The sequence below is a fragment of the Oryzias latipes genome, chromosome 14 (genome assembly GCF_053564925.1).
Source record: "Oryzias latipes strain Hd-rR chromosome 14, Olatipes_Hd-rR_3.1".
NCBI lineage: Eukaryota > Metazoa > Chordata > Actinopteri > Beloniformes > Adrianichthyidae > Oryzias > Oryzias latipes.
Genome location: NC_136250.1, coordinates 26,097,126 through 26,115,438, shown reverse-complemented (window position 1 = coordinate 26,115,438; position 18,313 = coordinate 26,097,126). Strand labels below are relative to the sequence as shown.

The 18,313-nt window shown below is 38.1% G+C and overlaps 2 protein-coding genes across 3 annotated transcripts; one reads left to right on the top strand and one right to left on the bottom strand.

The window, feature by feature from the left end:
• Positions 1–222: 222 nt before the first annotated feature.
• LOC101168810 (tubulin alpha chain) lies at positions 223–2,978 on the bottom strand. Of its 2 annotated transcripts, none has more exons than XM_020709116.3 (4): positions 2,834–2,978; positions 1,700–1,922; positions 1,466–1,614; positions 223–1,385 (listed from the first exon to the last, which is right to left on the bottom strand). In XM_020709116.3, exons 1-4 carry the CDS (start codon positions 2,834–2,836, stop codon positions 405–407), a joined length of 1,356 nt encoding a protein of 451 aa, XP_020564775.1. In that variant the 5' UTR covers positions 2,837–2,978; the 3' UTR covers positions 223–404. The 2 variants fall into 2 exon arrangements, with proteins under 2 accessions (XP_020564775.1, XP_078787154.1); XM_078931028.1 differs by having other exon boundaries at positions 2,382–2,840.
• On the top strand, positions 2,834–16,635 carry rabgef1 (RAB guanine nucleotide exchange factor (GEF) 1). The gene is made up of 10 exons (XM_023962658.2): positions 2,834–2,972; positions 5,054–5,155; positions 8,568–8,759; positions 8,961–9,142; positions 10,776–10,942; positions 11,071–11,152; positions 11,268–11,400; positions 11,780–11,871; positions 12,401–12,657; positions 14,160–16,635. The coding sequence occupies exons 3-10, from the start codon at positions 8,581–8,583 to the stop codon at positions 14,553–14,555; spliced, it is 1,488 nt and encodes a 495-aa protein (XP_023818426.1). The 5' UTR covers positions 2,834–2,972; positions 5,054–5,155; positions 8,568–8,580; the 3' UTR covers positions 14,556–16,635.
• The last annotated feature ends 1,678 nt before the right edge of the window (positions 16,636–18,313 follow it).

Here is an 18,313-nt window from a genome sequence, read left to right as displayed (position 1 = left end):
TAAATAAATGTCTTAATTCATTAAAGGTGTTGAGCACACATAACTTGTCAAAATCGTAACTAAACACCTTTTTGTTTTTTTGTTACAATATTTTGTGTTGCAATTCAGCAGAGGATATAATTGGAATTTTAACTAATTTTGGAACAAGTTTGGTAAAAAAATAAAAACAGCACTCTTGAAAAATGAAGAATTAATCTCAATTAAATAACCAAACAGACAGTATTTGACAGACAACACTTTTTATTCTACTTGTGTTTGACTCAGATTAATTGACACCAATATAAGCCTACCGTGAGAATTCCTGAAAGCTTCATGCCAAAAGTGGATGCTTTTATTTTTAAGCTTAACATGTGCTTGAAAAACATTAAACATAATTTAATCAGACCAATTTCTCCTCTTTCCCTCTAATATTCTTCTCCTTCCTCCTCTCCTTCTCCTTCAATGGAGTCGACTCCAACCTCCTCGTAATCCTTCTCCAGAGCGGCCATATCCTCCCTGGCCTCAGAGAACTCTCCTTCCTCCATTCCTTCCCCCACGTACCAGTGAACAAAGGCCCGCTTGGCATACATCAGGTCGAACTTGTGGTCCAGACGAGCCCAGGCCTCTGCAATAGCAGTGGTGTTGCTCAGCATGCACACAGCTCTCTGCACCTTGGCCAGGTCTCCACCAGGAACGACAGTTGGAGGCTGGTAGTTGATGCCCACCTTGAAACCAGTGGGACACCAGTCTACAAACTGGATGGAGCGCTTGGTTTTGATGGTGGCGATGGCAGCGTTTACATCTTTGGGCACCACATCCCCACGATACAGAAGGCAGCAGGCCATGTACTTGCCATGGCGGGGATCACACTTCACCATCTGATTGGCTGGCTCAAAGCAGGCGTTGGTGATCTCAGAGACTGATAGCTGCTCGTGATAAGCTTTCTCTGCAGAGATGACGGGGGCGTAGGTGGCCAGGGGAAAGTGGATACGAGGATATGGCACCAAGTTGGTCTGGAACTCTGTCAGATCGACATTGAGGGCGCCATCAAAACGGAGAGAAGCTGTGATGGAGGACACGATCTGGCTGATCAGCCTGTTCAGGTTGGTGTAGGAGGGACGCTCGATGTCCAGGTTTCTGCGGCAGATGTCATAGATGGCCTCATTGTCCACCATGAAGGCACAGTCAGAGTGCTCCAGGGTGGTGTGGGTAGTCAAGATGGAGTTGTACGGCTCCACCACAGCAGTGGACACCTGGGGAGCCGGGTAGATGGAGAACTCCAGCTTGGACTTCTTGCCGTAGTCCACAGACAGACGCTCCATCAGAAGAGAGGTGAAACCAGAGCCGGTGCCTCCACCGAAGCTGTGGAACACCAGGAAGCCCTGGAGACCAGTGCACTGGTCCGCCTGAAGACACACGTGGAAACAAATATTATCTGCTGGTGTCTCAACACAATATCTGCAATACATTAAAACAGTTTACCCACCAGTTTGCGGATCCTGTCCAGAACCAGGTCGATGATCTCCTTGCCGATGGTGTAGTGTCCACGGGCGTAGTTGTTGGCGGCATCCTCCTTCCCAGTGATCAGCTGCTCAGGGTGGAACAGCTGCCGGTAGGTCCCAGTGCGCACCTCATCTGAGAAGAACAAGAGAGATTGAAAAACGTGTTTCTCCAATCTGATAAGCTGTCCCATTACATTTCTTTAGGAAGTGATGCTAACCGATAACTGTGGGCTCCAGGTCAACAAAGACGGCCCTGGGAACATGCTTTCCTGCTCCTGTCTCACTGAAGAAGGTATTGAAAGAATCGTCTCCTCCTCCAATGGTCTTGTCACTGGGCATCTGCCCATCAGGCTGGATCCCATGTTCCAGACAGTAAAGTTCCCAGCAGGCATTACCAATCTGGACACCAGCCTGACCGACGTGCACAGAGATACACTCACGCTGGAGAGGGAAAAAAAAATAATGGGGAAAATAATGTGAATTAGGAAACAATGATAAGGCATTATATGATGTTACACATAATTATATAAATATATGTTAAACATGCTATAAGTCTTTGCTCTTTAAAAAAAAACCCAAATAAATTTATATCTTGAGATCTATCAGGATTTCTAAGCAAAAATAAAAAAAGGAAAAGTCTTACTCTGCTTCACCCTTTGAGTGATGACCTTACGGGGACGGAAGTCAGTTGCTAGGCAACAAGTTCCCGACATTGACTCATCTAAATCTTATATTCAATCGATTAAACTTCAATCGTAAAAAAAAAAAATCTAAATGTATTAAGGGAAAGTAAAACTACTAAAATTTAAGGGCACACAACAATTACTCCTACTATTAAAAATAAACCTTTAGTTGTGTTCGGGAACAAACCGGCGGGTTTATTAGTTTATAACCACCCACCTCTTCTCAGCGCCGCCATGCCAACAGTGCATTTTGTCGACGTTCTTTTTCTCAATACATCTTGATATTCGGTGAAGGACATGTTTAGTTTGTAATTCATCCTTCCTTTCTTTATAACCGCAGGCGGGCGGATGAGAGAAGGAAGTAAAATGCCGCAGAGTCTAGGGCAGGGCAGACTGAGACTACTACTTCATTCGCTCTGCCGGACGCGACGTAATGTCGCCTAGAACCGAGCTAGAAGTAGAACGTCTCTGCTTGTGACATTGCAAAAAATAAATAAATAAATTTAAAAAAATTAAACAAATAAATAAATAAAAACCAAGGACCACGATATGGGTGGGTAACGAGCATCTCTAATCTTTCCCTCGGAATCTGTCAAACGTTTAATCTAACGGCTCTTTTCTCGGGATTTAAACATTCCTAAACATCCTACAGTTGTTATCTGTACTTACCATTTTTTCCCCTTAAAGTTATACGAGAGGGAATGTTTCTCGAGAAATAATTCTCACGACTCGACTGTTAAGCGGTCGATGTAAGAGATAATGGCGAGTTGGTCAGACGTCCGTTTCTTTTTATACGCTGAGTAATGGGGTGAGTTGTTCTTTCTCGCTATTGGTGGATTTTCACGTCAGTTGTGCTGCTTTGCAGAAATTGGGCATTTTCTATTGGCTTAAAATCCAAGGGCGGTTGACTCATTACTCCCGCCCCTAAATCTCTGCAAACAAACTGGCGTCTTTTGTCGAGAGGAGAAAACTTGCCTGAATCAAATATTTTGCCTTCGGTCGACAGAAATCTTTACATTGCCATGATTATTTTTTACTTAATTGTAATTGGCTATTGAAAATGTATCTGTATTGTTTTACTAAGTAATTAAACTATTAATTTTGAACAATAGAGGTAATTTATTCTAAGAGCAAATTTACCATTATATCATGATTATACCCATTAATTTCATTTGCATGAGTTATTGCATAATTTAAAAAAAACTTTTATGTAAAGTCATTATTTATATTTATTTTTGAATTATTCACCAATTTATTTGTAAAAACAAAATACCACAGAGCAGTTACGTGTTTTAAAATTTACATTATTCTTTAAACCATTATACCCTTTTCTAGACCATTCTTAACATTGTGTTTAAGATTTTATCCATCAGAAAGAAGGAGAAAAACCCTTAAGATAGTTTCTATTTTCATGATATTTTAAAAGATCTGATCTCAGTCATAACAGTCAGATGAACTTCCAAGATTATTAGTAGTTCAAGTTTTTTTGTAAAGTCTTTCACAATAAATTGGTTGACAAACCTTTCAAAAAAACATATGGCAAATTATTGTTTTTATAGTGCGTCCTACACATTGACGATTTTATTTTAAATTTTTTCCAGATAACAAGGAAAAATCTACTTAAGGAAATCATGAGGTGCTTATTTCCTTTTTTATCTAAAGCAAAAAAGCAAACTGCACATATCTGTCACCCCTTTTTCTAAGGGAAAAGACACATTTATAAAGTAATGTACAAAATTTCCTGTTGCTCAAAAATTAAATGATATAATATTGAAATAATGCTAAATTCCCTTTTCAGTTATTTTTTGCCTTGTTGTTTTGGTCATGAACACTATTTCTGTTTGTGAATGTAAAAATGAAACGGTTGATCTCTGAGTGCTTTTCTATAAAGACTTGATCTGGATTCACCTGAGACTGCAGATCCAGTTCATCTGGATAAACATATATTGGCATAGTTATAGCTGCTTCTTTATTGTTGTACAAATGTTGGAGAAGTTTTTCATTTACAAAAATAAATAAAGGTACTTTTAACTTTCAATATTTATCTTTAAAGATCTACATTTATATGTGAATTTGCTGAAATGTGTGAATTGAAAGGATTTGAAGCTGCATAAATACATAAATACCATTTAAATTTCGGAAGTGTAAACTTAATGCAAAATTATTTTACATGTATATTGGCTAAAATTTGCTTTTGAATGTTTTAGACGCTCTATGTCATAGAAAAATCGTTATTTAATGTTTTGTTAATATAATTTTGTTTTAATCTAGATTTCGAAGTTTGTATACTTACTTCTATTTCATAAATGTACCTTCCTCTTTGGTATTAATTGTGGTGATTGTTTTGAAGTTGTGGCATGAACTTCATTTAAAAAAACAAAACAAAACATTTTGATAGTTTCTTTATTTATATTTATCTTTTATTTTATTTATTTATTTATTTATTTTTAATTGATGCAGAACAAAAGTGACATAAAGCAAAAGAACAAGGAACAATAAACTGTACATCAAATGTTCAAAATAAACGCTAGGGGATTCCTAAATACTTTTATTTGTACCAATGGTAGTTTTTTTTTCTTTTTCTTTTCTTACAAACTTTGTTGAGAAGCAAGTTAAAATACACAGTTGTAACATCAAAAATCCACATTACAGTTTAGAGGTTTAAATAATATTTTTGAGCATCACTGTTCATTTAAAAGACTACATGTTCTTGATATCTTCATATTTTTCATGTGTTCCATAGTATTTTGTGATATGATTTAAAATCTAGATGGACTTTATTAGTGATTTGGCCCAAAAACAAAAGAACTTTTTTTAATGCTTTATTGTAATATTTGTTACCAATGAGTTACATCAATGAGTGATATAACTCATTGTTTGTTACAACAGAACACTGGACTTCCGCATTCAGTGCGTGACGTCATCTTATCGAGCTTCTGCGGCAAAGAGGAGGAGGCGGACTTCTGCTCCTGTTCGGTGAAAACTAAACAGGTATGTGAGTCCAGAAGCTGACAGTCATGCGAAAGAAATAATTTTCACTCAAAAATGTTGCAAGTGTCAGACTCCGTGTGGAAGTTTTCACCCTGTGGGCATTTTCCGTGTTAGCTTGTTTAAGCTACAGTTATTAGCTTTCCTACCTCCAAACTGGTGTTTGAGGAACAAAATCCGAGTATGAGTCCAGATGCTCTCGCTTACAGTTCATTTAACCTTCTAAATGTGCATTTTAAATGGGCGAATAAGTCCTAAAAGAATACCGGTCGTTAAATGCCGCAAAGACGCAATGAAGAAGTAGTACCACCGACCATCATGTGTTAAGCATTCAACACACCCCAGGACATCAGTTGTCCTTGATACACCTATGGGGGAAAAGAAAGTACATATCGGATTCCTATTGATGTACATGCAAGTACAAAGAAATCTGATTTATTATTGACAAGATATTTATCGCTGTGTTATACCATCATGTTTACAAGCTGCCCAAATAGTCTGATAACTCGGAAAATCGGTTAAATGAGTTCAAGTCAGCAGGGTTTTTTCCAAAAAGCAGGTTATGTGAGTTACCACGGTGAGTTTGAGGCTAAGGAAGCGGATAACCTCAGCTTTTGGTTCCAAAAATGGAGGTATGTTTCAGGGTATGTCAAGTTGCCATAGCAACTCATGCTCTGAACATAACCTGGTCTGGAGCAGGTTTAGTTGATGGTTATTTGTTTGACGATTTAGTGGATGAAGAAGCTCAGATAATACTTTTTCCTCCATGAGAGGGTGATAAGACCACTTACGGATGTTGGAAAGATAAACTTTTTTACATTAATCTAACTTAATTATTTGCTTCAGGTAAGATAAATAATGTTTCTGAGTTCACTCAACTTAAAAATAACGCATAGTTATCGGACATTTATTTTACTTTCATTCAAATTATTTCAATTAAGTAGGTGTAACTTTGATGCTGCTGTTAGATTGGCAGCACAAGGAATTGTGGGATACCATTCCTTTTTCCTGTCTGGACGGTTTTGGTACTAGTGTAGGGTTTTGTCTAAATATGTTTAGCTGTAGCTGTTTTACTGTGTAATGCCTAGTTATTTTACCCTGTTATGTTTAATTATTTCTGCACCATGAGTGAGAGGGAGGGAGAGGATGGTGAGCTTATTTAGCACCACTAGTGCAATTTCATGACATAAGAACTGAAGTTACTGTCAGAGTCATGATAATTATATACATTGTTTACATTTTAAATCTACACTGTATCATTTATTTAAATTTTATAAAAATGAGAAAATCTACAGCCTCAAAGTCAGACATGAGAGTTCAAGAAGTACAATAAATTAATATGGAAAAACATTCAATTGAATTGGAGTAATATGACATTTAGTTAGATAAATATGTAAATTTGAGTTGTATAAACAACTATTGAGTTGGATAGACATAAGAAATTAGGTTAAATAAATTAAACTCAATAACTTGTTACCAATTGAATCAATTCATTTAAGTTTTATAATTTTTATATATATATATACGTCACAATTTAATTGGAAATAAGATCAGAAACTCTTTACCAATCATAACCAGATCAGTTTGCGTGTACATTTCTTAGAAAAGTTACTGGTGTAGGACAGCAAAACAATGCAAAACTTCATGCATCATTTAGCTTTAAATTGTTAATAAAAATTAAATTATTTTTAAAGCATTTTTAATTAATTGTCATTGCTTTAAAAAAAAACTATTTCAAACATTTCTGGTATTTTATGATACTATAACATCTGACTTTGGGCACATGAGAAATAAGTATTTTTCCGAACAATTAAGTTTATCTTTGGGGTTGTCTTTCAGCCACACACTGGCTTCTGTTTGAGGGTAATTGTGTTTTCAAAGCATGTTCTGTGAAAAAAAAAACCTCTGCCAGCTGTTGTTGAAAAGGATGCTTTGTGAGACAAAGTATAAAAGCAGAACCTCACTTTAAAGCAGAGATGGGCTGCAGATGTGAGCGATAGATTTGTCTCTACGAGCAACAGTGTGCATGTCATCGCTTTGTTCTCATATTGTTTTTTTTTAATACATTGTTTTGATTCTGGGTGAGGGCCAACTGAGGTGCAATTTCAAAAGCTAGCTTGTTTGTGAAGTGGTCCATTTATACAGGAAAAAAAACAAACATTTTACAGCTAATCTGACTTCCATGTTTGATAGAAACGTGACTTTTATATTTTCATTTCATTTACAAAAAAATCATATAAAATACAAATGTGTGATGGGTCCAAGGGATTGTACAGTCAAAAAACAAAGCAAGAAGGACAATTTTTGTCAAGGAAACAAAGTTAACAGATTGTCCACATTAGTGGTTTGTATTGATACAGTTTTTTGCATTTTCGGTATCTGTAGTTTTCGAAGAAAAAAACTAAAACATGGAAATGTCACCTAAAATAAATGACTAATAAATGATTAATCTAAGAAGTCATTAGTATGTGGCTGCTGGCCAAGGAGGTTCACAAACTTTTAATGGAAAGAACACGATGACCTTTCACCCTAACATTGCAGAGTTTGGGCTTAGTGTCTTCTTGTTTGACAGACAGACAGACAGACAGACAGACAGACAGACAGACAGACAGACAGATTGTGTTTTTATTCTAATATTTTTTCATCTAAAGAAAGAACTCTAATCCAAATGTATTTATTTCAATAGATCAGTCAATCTATCATTCTATAAAGTTCTGTAATTCGCATGTAACGTACATCAGCATGCATTCTACTGTTTCACCACTAGGGGTAATTAATTCCCCACGAATTCACAGTCTAATTAACCAAGAACTATTATCATATATTTTTATAAATTTTGCTCCATCTTTTAAAGAATAATGTAAAAATTGAAGAGCCTTAAAATAGATACTTTTCTTATCCCCTCTTCCTAAAATGTTTTTTTTTGTGAACAGCTAAACCTACACAATGACAACAGACTAAGCAGAGCAGCTTTGGCTTGATTTTCATAAGAAAAGTTGGTTAAAAATGTGGAGTTGTTCACTTTATGAAAACAGTACAAGATGAGTTTTTTCTTGATGGTTTATAGTGACATCCCCAAAGTTAAACCTGTCACCAGTAAAAACCACTTATTAGAAATGTTTATAAAGGAACAATTTCTTCTTGGATGATAATATTTGCAAAATAATGCAGTTTATTTTATTAAGATTTAATTAGAAAAATATAACGGGTATTGTTATAATTTGCACCATGACTTATGTTTATAGAGAAATATGTTTTTGTAATCCAGCTCAAACTAAATGTCAATATGAAGTTTAAATTTTTTTTCCTTTTTGTCTGCTTTTTAGACTGTTTTATTTAAAGTGTTGTATTGAAGCAGCTGTACGCCTGGTGCAATATTTTAGGTTTGCACTAAAATGAATCAATGACCTCTCAGGTCATCCAGCACCATGAGTCAGCGGACAGAGCGGCGAGGCATACACGTGGACCAGTCAGACCTGCTGTGCAAAAAAGGATGCGGTTACTATGGAAACGCACCGTGGCAGGGCCTGTGCTCCAAGTGCTGGAGGGAGGAGTACCAGCGGGTGCGACAGAAGCAGATCCAGGAGGACTGGGCTTTGGCTGAAAAGTGAGAGTTTGCCTCCATTAAAAATGTGTTTGGCGTTTATTCATCAAAACAGACTTTACAAAACTGCCAACTGAGAGAACAAACTGACATGTAGCTGTTTCGTTTTCTGGGGAAAAAAATATTTATGTGTCGAATGTTTACACTTTCAGTTTAAGTCGATTTTTTTTTTTTAGCATTTTTGCCCACTTTTCCTGGCTACAGGTTGCAGAGAGAAGAAGAGGCAGCATACGCCAGCAGCCAAGTCGTGTCCGCCCCTCAACCAGGACATGCGACCCTGGCTCCTTTTTCCAAGTTTGAGGAAAAGAAGACTAACGAGAAGACCCGGAAAGTGACCACTGTAAAGAAGTTCTTCAGCCCGTCATCGCGCACCACCTCTAAGAAAGGTTCTGCTTTGTAGTTTTCATCACAGCACAGTTTCTTAGCCTGCTTACCTTAGAAGAATTAGATAGTCATTGTGGAAATCTTTGATCTTCTTGCAAATGGGATGTTTGCGAGCTTTAGCTGCTCATTTAGATTTTCCAGGCTTAGATTCGGTTAGAACCCTTCACATAGTACCTTCACCTTTCAAAGAATCAGCTAATGGTGGCTGCTGAGCCTTTCAAATATGATCTGCTGCGTCTTGGTCAGAGTCAGTGCAAAGCAACTACCGTGTGACAAACACACCCTTCTTTACAAACAAAGCCCCCCCTGGATCTGCTGATCATAAGTAGATCAGCAGATCTAGAAAAAAACACAAAGAAAAGCAGTTTCACTTATATAACACAATTTAGAATCCAAAAAAATAAGATCAAGACAAAGGAATTAGACATTCACAAATCACAGATGTAGAACTGGAGCCTGACAGTGACCAAGCGAATTTTTTTTTCATAGCTATTTCATAGCTAGGGTTTAGATCTTAGACCGCCCGGTGAACCTGTAAGGCGCGAATGTTCATGCAGGTTTATTTATTATGGGCATGCTGCGTTGTAGTGTACACATGTACAGGATGCAAGGGTAAGTAAGGGTGAAGTAGGTGAGACACAGGCGTGCCAAACCAACAAATGAAGTCAGTCGAGAACCTTTATTTGACCATCTACTTAGTGCAGAGCGCGGCTGAAGGACATTTGGAGAGGTGGAGGTTTGCTCTGATCAAGAGAAATGAAGGGTTTTCACTGCAAAGCAAAGAACATGTGTGGGATGAGAGAGACCTGAGTGGAACAGGGAAATTACAGGGAGGAGGGAAGAAAGGATTTTAGATACTCGGGGTCAACAGGTCAGAGCGAGAGAGCGTGGAAAGGAAAAGGTTTGCAAGACAGGGGATTTAAAGACAGTGGCATTGAGGTGAGGAAAGAGGCAGAGCTGGAGGTTGAAAAGCTGAACATGTTCATGTTTTTTTAGCGAGGAGGAAAGCTCATCTGGAGATAAATCCAGGGGAACCAAATAGAAATTTAGGAGATGAAAAGTGAAAGTAGAGAGGGGAAAGGTTTAAATGAAGGAAACAGCTGAAAGTAAAATAGGAAAATGGTAGGACACTTTCTTTAATTTTTGCAGTCAGCTAAAAGATTTTTGTTATGATCAACGTACATTTATATATATGTGTGTATATATATATATATATATATATATATATATATATATATATATATATATATATATATATATATATATATATATATATATATACACACATCCCCTAGGGGGGAGCGGTGAGCTGCAGACTAGCCGCGCTCAGGGGGGGGGGGGGGATCGATCTGCCAACCACATGACTTGGTGACTTGGCTCGGCTGTGAGGAAACAGTACATTTTGGAATCTATATTTATACCAGACACCAGCTCAGCCACAGGAGCATCACCACGGCGCCCACCCAGGTCGGGACGGCAATTTGTAAAAAGATCATGTGTCTGAAATGAAGACTAGAGGCTTAAACAAAATGGGTGCTGTCCTTTAAGGTTGGGTTTGCGATTTCTGAAAATGTTCCTGGAACTTTGGAAGATGAACAAGTATGTAAATGTTGACAAATCAGTTGTTTTTAACAGAAGTCCCCGAGGCCAAGTCGACCAGTCCGTCCACCAGCCGCCACGCCAGCATTGACGCAGATCAAGTGACCAAGGACTTTGTGGAGTTCTTGAAGAACCTGCAGAGACCCGGCAGAGAAATCCATAAGCAGTGCAGAATCTTCCTGATGAACATGTCCAGCAAAAAGGTGTGCTGTCCTCAAAGATTGGGTTTGGTGTCGTCTAAAAACGTACCTGGAACTTCTAAGGAATCTCCAGTTCTGTGAGATGGTGTCGTACGAATCCCAGTTCAGTGTGTTGTTTGCGGTTTCTGCAGGACCTTGGCCCTGATGAAATGTCGGAGTGCGTTCAGGATTTCTACCAGAACTTGACCGATCGCTTGATGAGCGTTTTCAAAGGTGACCCCCCCCCCCCAAAAAAAGATATTGAATTTCTTCAAATGTAAACTGTTCAATAAATAGCCACCAGAGGGCGGCAGCAGCGCCTCACGTCTCATAAATCTTTGTCCATCAGGCTCTTCTGAGTCCGTGGAGCAGGTGATGGACCAAGTGGAAAAGTACATCATGTCTCGTCTGTATAAGAGCGTCTTTTGTCCAGAAATCACAGATGATGAGAAGAACGACTTGGCCATACAGGAGAGAATAAGGTGCCAGCTCTATTTTGGAACACACCCCGATCCTTTTGTTTTTTTTCGGTGATTGAAATGTGCTGCAGTGACATTTGTGGTTTTCTCCGACTGAAAGCCCATCAGAAAAGCATCTCTTGGAGCACTCATCTTTAACCTTCTGTAAAAAAAAAAAGGAAATCTGCTGTCTGAGCCGGTGCACTTGATTACACAGCATCCATTTTTAGCTGAGGTCTCGGTGTTTTTCTTACATGTGAATGCACAATGGCAGCTGCCGACTGCACGTGCCAGCGTCCCAGGAGGGACGTGACTGTAATAAGCGTCTGTCTGACATCATGTGTGGAGAAAATGGCTGCAGGTTTTACAACAATCAGCACGATGTCAATCACTTGTGTTTCAGGGCTTTGCACTGGGTTACCATTCAGATGCTGTGTGTGTCCATGGATGAGGAGATCCTAGAAGTCTCTGAGAATGTGGTTAAAGCAATAACAGGTTTGTGATCGCATTAAGTCTGGAAACCAGTGGTTCTTTTAATCATGATGATGCAGTTTTCAGCCAAAATTGAAAAAAAACGATCATTTTCTACATTTTTTATCATTGTTGACATAGTTTCTTCAGAGCAACGGTGTTTCATTAGAAATTTGCCTCTGAGTTGTGGGTGGGACTGTTGCCATGGAGCAACCCCACCCCCCTTCCCCTTCCTGTTGCTGAGAGCTGTATATTTACATGCTCTCCCACTAGCTTACAACCCTTCACACCCCCAACCTAACATTAACAAAAAGGACGAGCAATATTGGAGTTTTGAGGCAAAAAAACAACAAATCTCTATTTTAAACATTTTCTAACTCTTGTAAATCACAACCTGCAGCAGTGAAGACATTCAAGACAGAAAACAATCCTTCCAAACCTGAGGGATATGCTGTGAATCATAAGAGGGGTGTGCAATAAAGAAAGGAAAAAAAAAAACCCACAAGAAGCTGGAATGAAAAGATGCTCTTTTCTTTCTCTGCATCTGTTTCAGATATCATTGAAATGGATTCAAAGAAAGTTCCCCAGGAAAAACTGGCGTGCGTCACACGCTGCAGCAAACACATCTTCAGCGCCATCAGAATCACCAAGAACGAGCCGGCCTCCGCGGACGACTTTCTCCCAGCGCTCATTTACATCGTCCTCAAAGCCAACCCTCCCCGACTGCAGTCCAACATCCAATACATCACCCGCTTCTGCATCCCCAGCAGGCTAATGAGCGGAGAGGATGGATACTACTTCACCAACCTGGTCAGGTTTTATTTTGACGTCCAATCAGATTCAGTTTGAAGTTGATTTTTTTTCCAAGGCTTTTCTGTTGGGTTAGACTTTGATTAAAACATGAACTCATTGAACTGGGAAAAAAGTGTAAAACATGCACCGGGTCAAATTGACCCAGGAACATCATCTCTGTTCCTCACAAATGAACATAACAGGAGGGTTAACTAATTTAAATGTTTTTAATATTTATATTTACTGCAGAAACAGACCCCCCCTCAATTGAATAAGCAAAAAAAAAAAATACCAAGAATTCTTACTTTAAGAAACATTCTTGCCATCAAGACATGTTTTCTTAAACTGCAATTCTTTTGCTAGTGAAAAACTTTCTTGATAAGATAATTTTTTTTCAAAGATAGAAAAATAAGAATTTTTCTTGAAACAAGTATGTTTTTACTTTCTCACTTTTCTTAAGATTCAGTTTCTGCGACGTAGAATATTGGTGAATATATTGTCTTGCATTTTGTCGTATTTTGTTAATAAGATATTTTGGGGCCACATTTTTCCAAAAGCCTGTGTTTGTAAAAATGTGTGCCTCTTCACAAACATATCAGAGTTGATTTATTAACAAGACTCAATGAGGATTGTGTCTTTAAAACAGGAAAATAATGCGGTCAATTCTTGTGTTACTGTTTTTGAGTTTCAGTTTGGAGAATTTTTATTTTGCGTTAATCTCCTTTAAATTCCACTGTTCATGTCACCTTCTGTCCCCGAATTTGACAGAAACCAAGAAGTACCAAACAGAGAAGTAGTAAATACAGTGGGCGGGGCCACAAGCGCCCTGCTCCGCTCCATTCTGATGCATCTACTTGCAGACAAATAGATCCACGAACGTCTTTGTTTTCCTCGTCTGAGCTGGAATCTGGATCTAAACCAAGATCGCTCGCCATTTCTGTCGCGCTGCTAATGTTAGGTTGAGGTTGTGAGGGGATGTAAGCTAACTGGAAAATTTGTAAACAGAGAGCTCTCAGCAGAAGAGAACAACACTGTTTTTTGATATAGGCTAAAAATGGCTTAATCATAATTAATATACCAGTGGAAACGCTTTAAAAATAGATCAATAATTGGAGTGTGTCTCTAAAAAATACCAGTTTCAAAGATCGTTTCAAAAGTTATTGTTTTACTATTTAATCATAAAACAGTTAAGGAAAATAAACTTTTTTAATTAGTTATTTTATCAGAGTTTCAATATGATCATGTCTAGAGGTGTGTCTTTTTAAGTGGCAGGTGCGTGGACCTAACAGAACTTTTAACAATACTTTGCCCGCCCACCAAAGTTGACTACTTAATCTTTTGTTCAGTTTTTAAAATCAATTTTAAACACCTGTGCATATTTGTGGTTTTATTAACCAGAAAGGGTCCAATCTCTCCCATGAAGTGACATACCATCTGTCTCTACATGACTCATGTAAACAATCTGTCAGTCTCTGTCCTGATTTCCACCGGCTGTGGGTTTGTTTGTTTTTTTTCTGCAGTGCTGCGCAGTGGCCTTCATCGAAAAGTTAGACGCTCAATCTCTCAACCTCTCCCAGGATGAATTTGAGCGCCACATGTCAGGACAAGCTTCCCCGCGATACAGCAGCTCCGAAGGCGAGCGGCCCCACTCAGGGGTGACCAACCCGGTTCTGGCCCGACTGAACCACAATCTGGAGCTGCTGTCAGGCCTCTGCAGTCGACAGGAAGCCCTAATGAAGTCTGCCCAGAGCCTCCAGGCGGATCTGCTCTCCTGGTCGGAGGATGTGCAGCGGGAGGTACATGACATCCTGCAGAAATATCCACTGGACATCCCCTCCACCATTTCCGCCATTGATGCCAACAACATGGACGACAACCTGCCGTCACCACTCAAACCCCAGGTGTTCGCTGGCTAGACAAGCTGACAGAGGGAGGAAAAACATTTCAATTTTCACCGTCTGGGTGCACCCGCTTTAACAGGTGACTTCATCTGAGCGAGCATTCTGAGCTTCATATGAACATGCAGAATGATGTAAATAATTTTTGGGGGTTTTGTCCTGCTATGTGTTTGCACCTTAAAGGCTCCAAAAGCAACGTTTCACTGTGAAGTGAAGTCACTTTACCACAAACAAAACACTCAAAAATAAAAGATTTCAGTTCAGAGATGGACAAATAAGTGGTACAAATTCTAACTTTTGTTTTGAAAGTAAAAATTAAGCTATGTCGCGTTCTTGGAGCTCTAAAGAATTCAACTCCAAAGTTTCAAACTCTAGTTTCAACAGCATAACTTTTTTTCATTTTTCAGTTGCACATGCTTGTTGATTTTAAAAAAAACAAAACCTGAGAAGCATCCAGGTTTATTTTTTATTTTGATTGGTGCAATGGATTGATGAGGAAGTTACTATTTCAAAAAATAAAAATAAAAACTACCAGAAATGTCTTAACTTTAGCAAAGAAAATATGTTACCAAAAAAGTCTGTGCTTCAAGGTGTTGAAACCCTTTCAGATTGTTGTCATGATGGAACCATCTGTTATGAATTTGTTTTTATTTATGCTAAAATGTCTCATTAACCAGTAGCTCAAACTAGCATAGACACCCAGCCATCGTTCTCTAACAAAATCGATGTTTTAATGACTAAAACATCAGAGGTTGGAGTTAAATTCGAAAGCAGGGTTTATTCAAACTGGATCAAACTAAGTTGAACATTAAATACTTGACATTTGCTGATTCTGATCAGTTAAATTAATTAGCGAACAGAAATCTCAAGGTCTGAGATTTGTTGTAAACCAAGCATTCATAGGAAAGTTTACCAAATGTCTTGATTTTGACCATTGCTGCGTCTCAAATTCATCTGAGAAATAAATAAATAAATACATTTTTTTTCTGATAGGTTAGTGAACATTATTATTTGATGATGAACAGCTAAACATTAACTGTAATATTTAAAATCACTTTAATTTGCTTTTTGTGTTTTCAAGTGCGAACAAATACTAAAGATGAATGCACATTTATCCATTTGCTAAATATTTGCTAATTTTGTTTAGTATTTTGTTTTTATTTGTTAAGCTTATGGCACTTTAACAGTAATAAGAAGTCAATTTAAAACCATGTCTATTTAAAAAGTGAGAGCTTTTGGGTAAAAATTAATCTAAACATTTGCTCCTTAACTTTTTCCAAAATAAAACCCATTTTTAGCTACTGAGATTTGCCAACTGCAGCGACGGGATCCCCTTTATTTTTTTTATTTTGTGAGAAGCCATTTAAGTTCACTCCAGTATGTTTTTAGTCTTTACTGTTTTAGAAAGAATCTGTCCAAATTGTGTGTTCATGTTGTGATGAAAGCATTAACAGGTACTTTTTTTTAGCTTGTTAAACAATCTGCATTAATATTTATGGGCATCTGTTTTTCTTTGTGGGTTTTTTTTGTATTTCGGTACCTTTATTTTTTAAGGAATTGAGAAGAAGTCCAGCGGTAAAATATTACCTTTTTCATTCAATTTCATTCATTCCATCTTAGCAAGATTTTAGCATTTGAAGTTAGACAGAACAAAACAAATACAAACTTCTGCTTTTATTGTCACAACAATTTAAGTTTGACTAAAATTATTTGTATTTATTTTATTGTTTTCTGTGCTTTACTGATTTCTAGGAGATTTCCCTTTTGAATCTATTGAACGTTTCCTGCCAAATTTGTTAGTCTGTTAACATCTGATGTCTTAAAACCAGTTATATGGACTCTTGTCGTTTTTTTTAAACATTTCCGGTTTGCCGATTGTGATTTGCCTTGGGTTATGTTTTATGCTTATTTTAGTCAATCAAATGACCTAAATGTAATGTAAAAAAAACAAAAAACAAAGATCAAATAACAAATCTGTAAAAAAAAAAAAAAAAAATGGCGTTCATGCTGTCAGATCAGTGGATTTTGGAAGATGTTTGGAACAAAAGATACCTCGAATGTTTCAGTGGAAGTGAATTAAAGAAAAGATTGTTGGAAACATGTTTTTTTTTGCAGGTTTTTTTCTTGTCTTTCAGGATTCTCCAGGATTATCTTGGGTTTTTGAAGACCGTTTACTTCTTGTTGTGTTGTCATGGTGATAATGCAAAAAAATGGCAACTGAAAAAACTTCATTTAGTTGGAGCCGGAGCTAATCTGTTCTCCATGGATGACGTCACACTCGCTCCAGTTGTCTTATGCAGTATAACCCTTGAAGTTTCCGCTCTATATTGAGCTTACTGGGCGTGTCCCAACAACCTTCAGGTTGGCGTCTCCAGTTTTAGAACGGTCAAACTGTAAAAACTGGCTTTTAATCAGCACAATACATACCAGAGGGTGAGGTCATACACCCATTGTCCATCTAGGGGCGTCCGTGGTGCAGAGACAGCAGTCGACCTCTGATCGGAAAATCACAGATTTGGTTCCCGCCTTGCCCAGGCGTTGAAGTGTCTTTGGGCGAGACACTTAACCCCACGTTGCACCAGGTGGTTACAGATTGGCACCAGTGTTTGGCGGCAGAGCTGCCATCAGTGTGTGCACATGGGTGAATGCTGTAAAGCATTTTGGACCTTAAAGGAAGGCCCTTGAAGGCCACACACTCTTTGTTAAAGAACCACTTTAATAAAAGTTGTTTTTTTGGTGTTTTTGACATGTTCTTGTGGCCATTTTTTTGACGATGGAGGACGTACCTAAAAATAATCTAGCTTAAATTTGCATTTCCGTGTATTTCTTTGTTCAAGTCGTTGTGAATCAGATGTAAAAATGCCGTTGGAAAAAGCTTGTAGGTGTGACATAGAAGCTACAATGGCGGGCCACAAGCTCCCTGCTCTGCTCCATTCTGATGCATCCACTTCTAGACAAATAGATCCATGTATGTCTTCGTTTTCCTTGTCTGAACTGGCATCTGGCTCAAAACTGTACAGCTGGATAGCTCCAATATTGCTCGCTTTTTTTCCTGCAATGTTAGGTCGGGGGTGTGAGGGGGCTGTAAACTAACACGAAAGAGTCTAAACAGATGGAGGACAGGCAGGGGGTCTTACTCTGCACTAGGCCTGCACAATATACAGCAAATGTATTATTATCCAAATATCCAGCTCTGCAATATGCATATCGCAAAAGACGGCAAAAATCGCGATAAATCGTAAACCTTAAATGTGTTAAAACAATCTTATGAGGCATTTGAGGAATCAAATAAATCCCTTCGTGCATTTGACCAATCGGATGGACGCCTTCAAGTTGTTGACCAATCAGATGGAGGCCTATTGTGTTAGATGTTTGTCACCTATGTCGACGAGGGTCATTTGGAGTATAATTTTTAAACTGTTTCAATGAAATGGGAATGATGCTTTTGGTTATTTTGCTATTAGTTTAGATACCGCAAATTATATCGTTATCCCAAAATGAATCTCTAATATTGTGAGTTTTCCTCATATCGCGCAGCCCTACTCTGCACCAACAGTTACGTCCGCAACTCAGAGGTGAATTTCTAATGAGCAACTGCAGAAACTGTCCTAGAAAACAACACACGTTTTTTAGCTTTGCCTAAAAATGACATAATTATAATTAAAAGACTTTGAAAATAGATCAAAGACGGTTGGAATGGGACTCCAGGTTAAAAGGAAGGAAAGCGCTATAAAAGTAGACGCCATTTAGTCACTGGTTAAAAAAACACCCTTTGA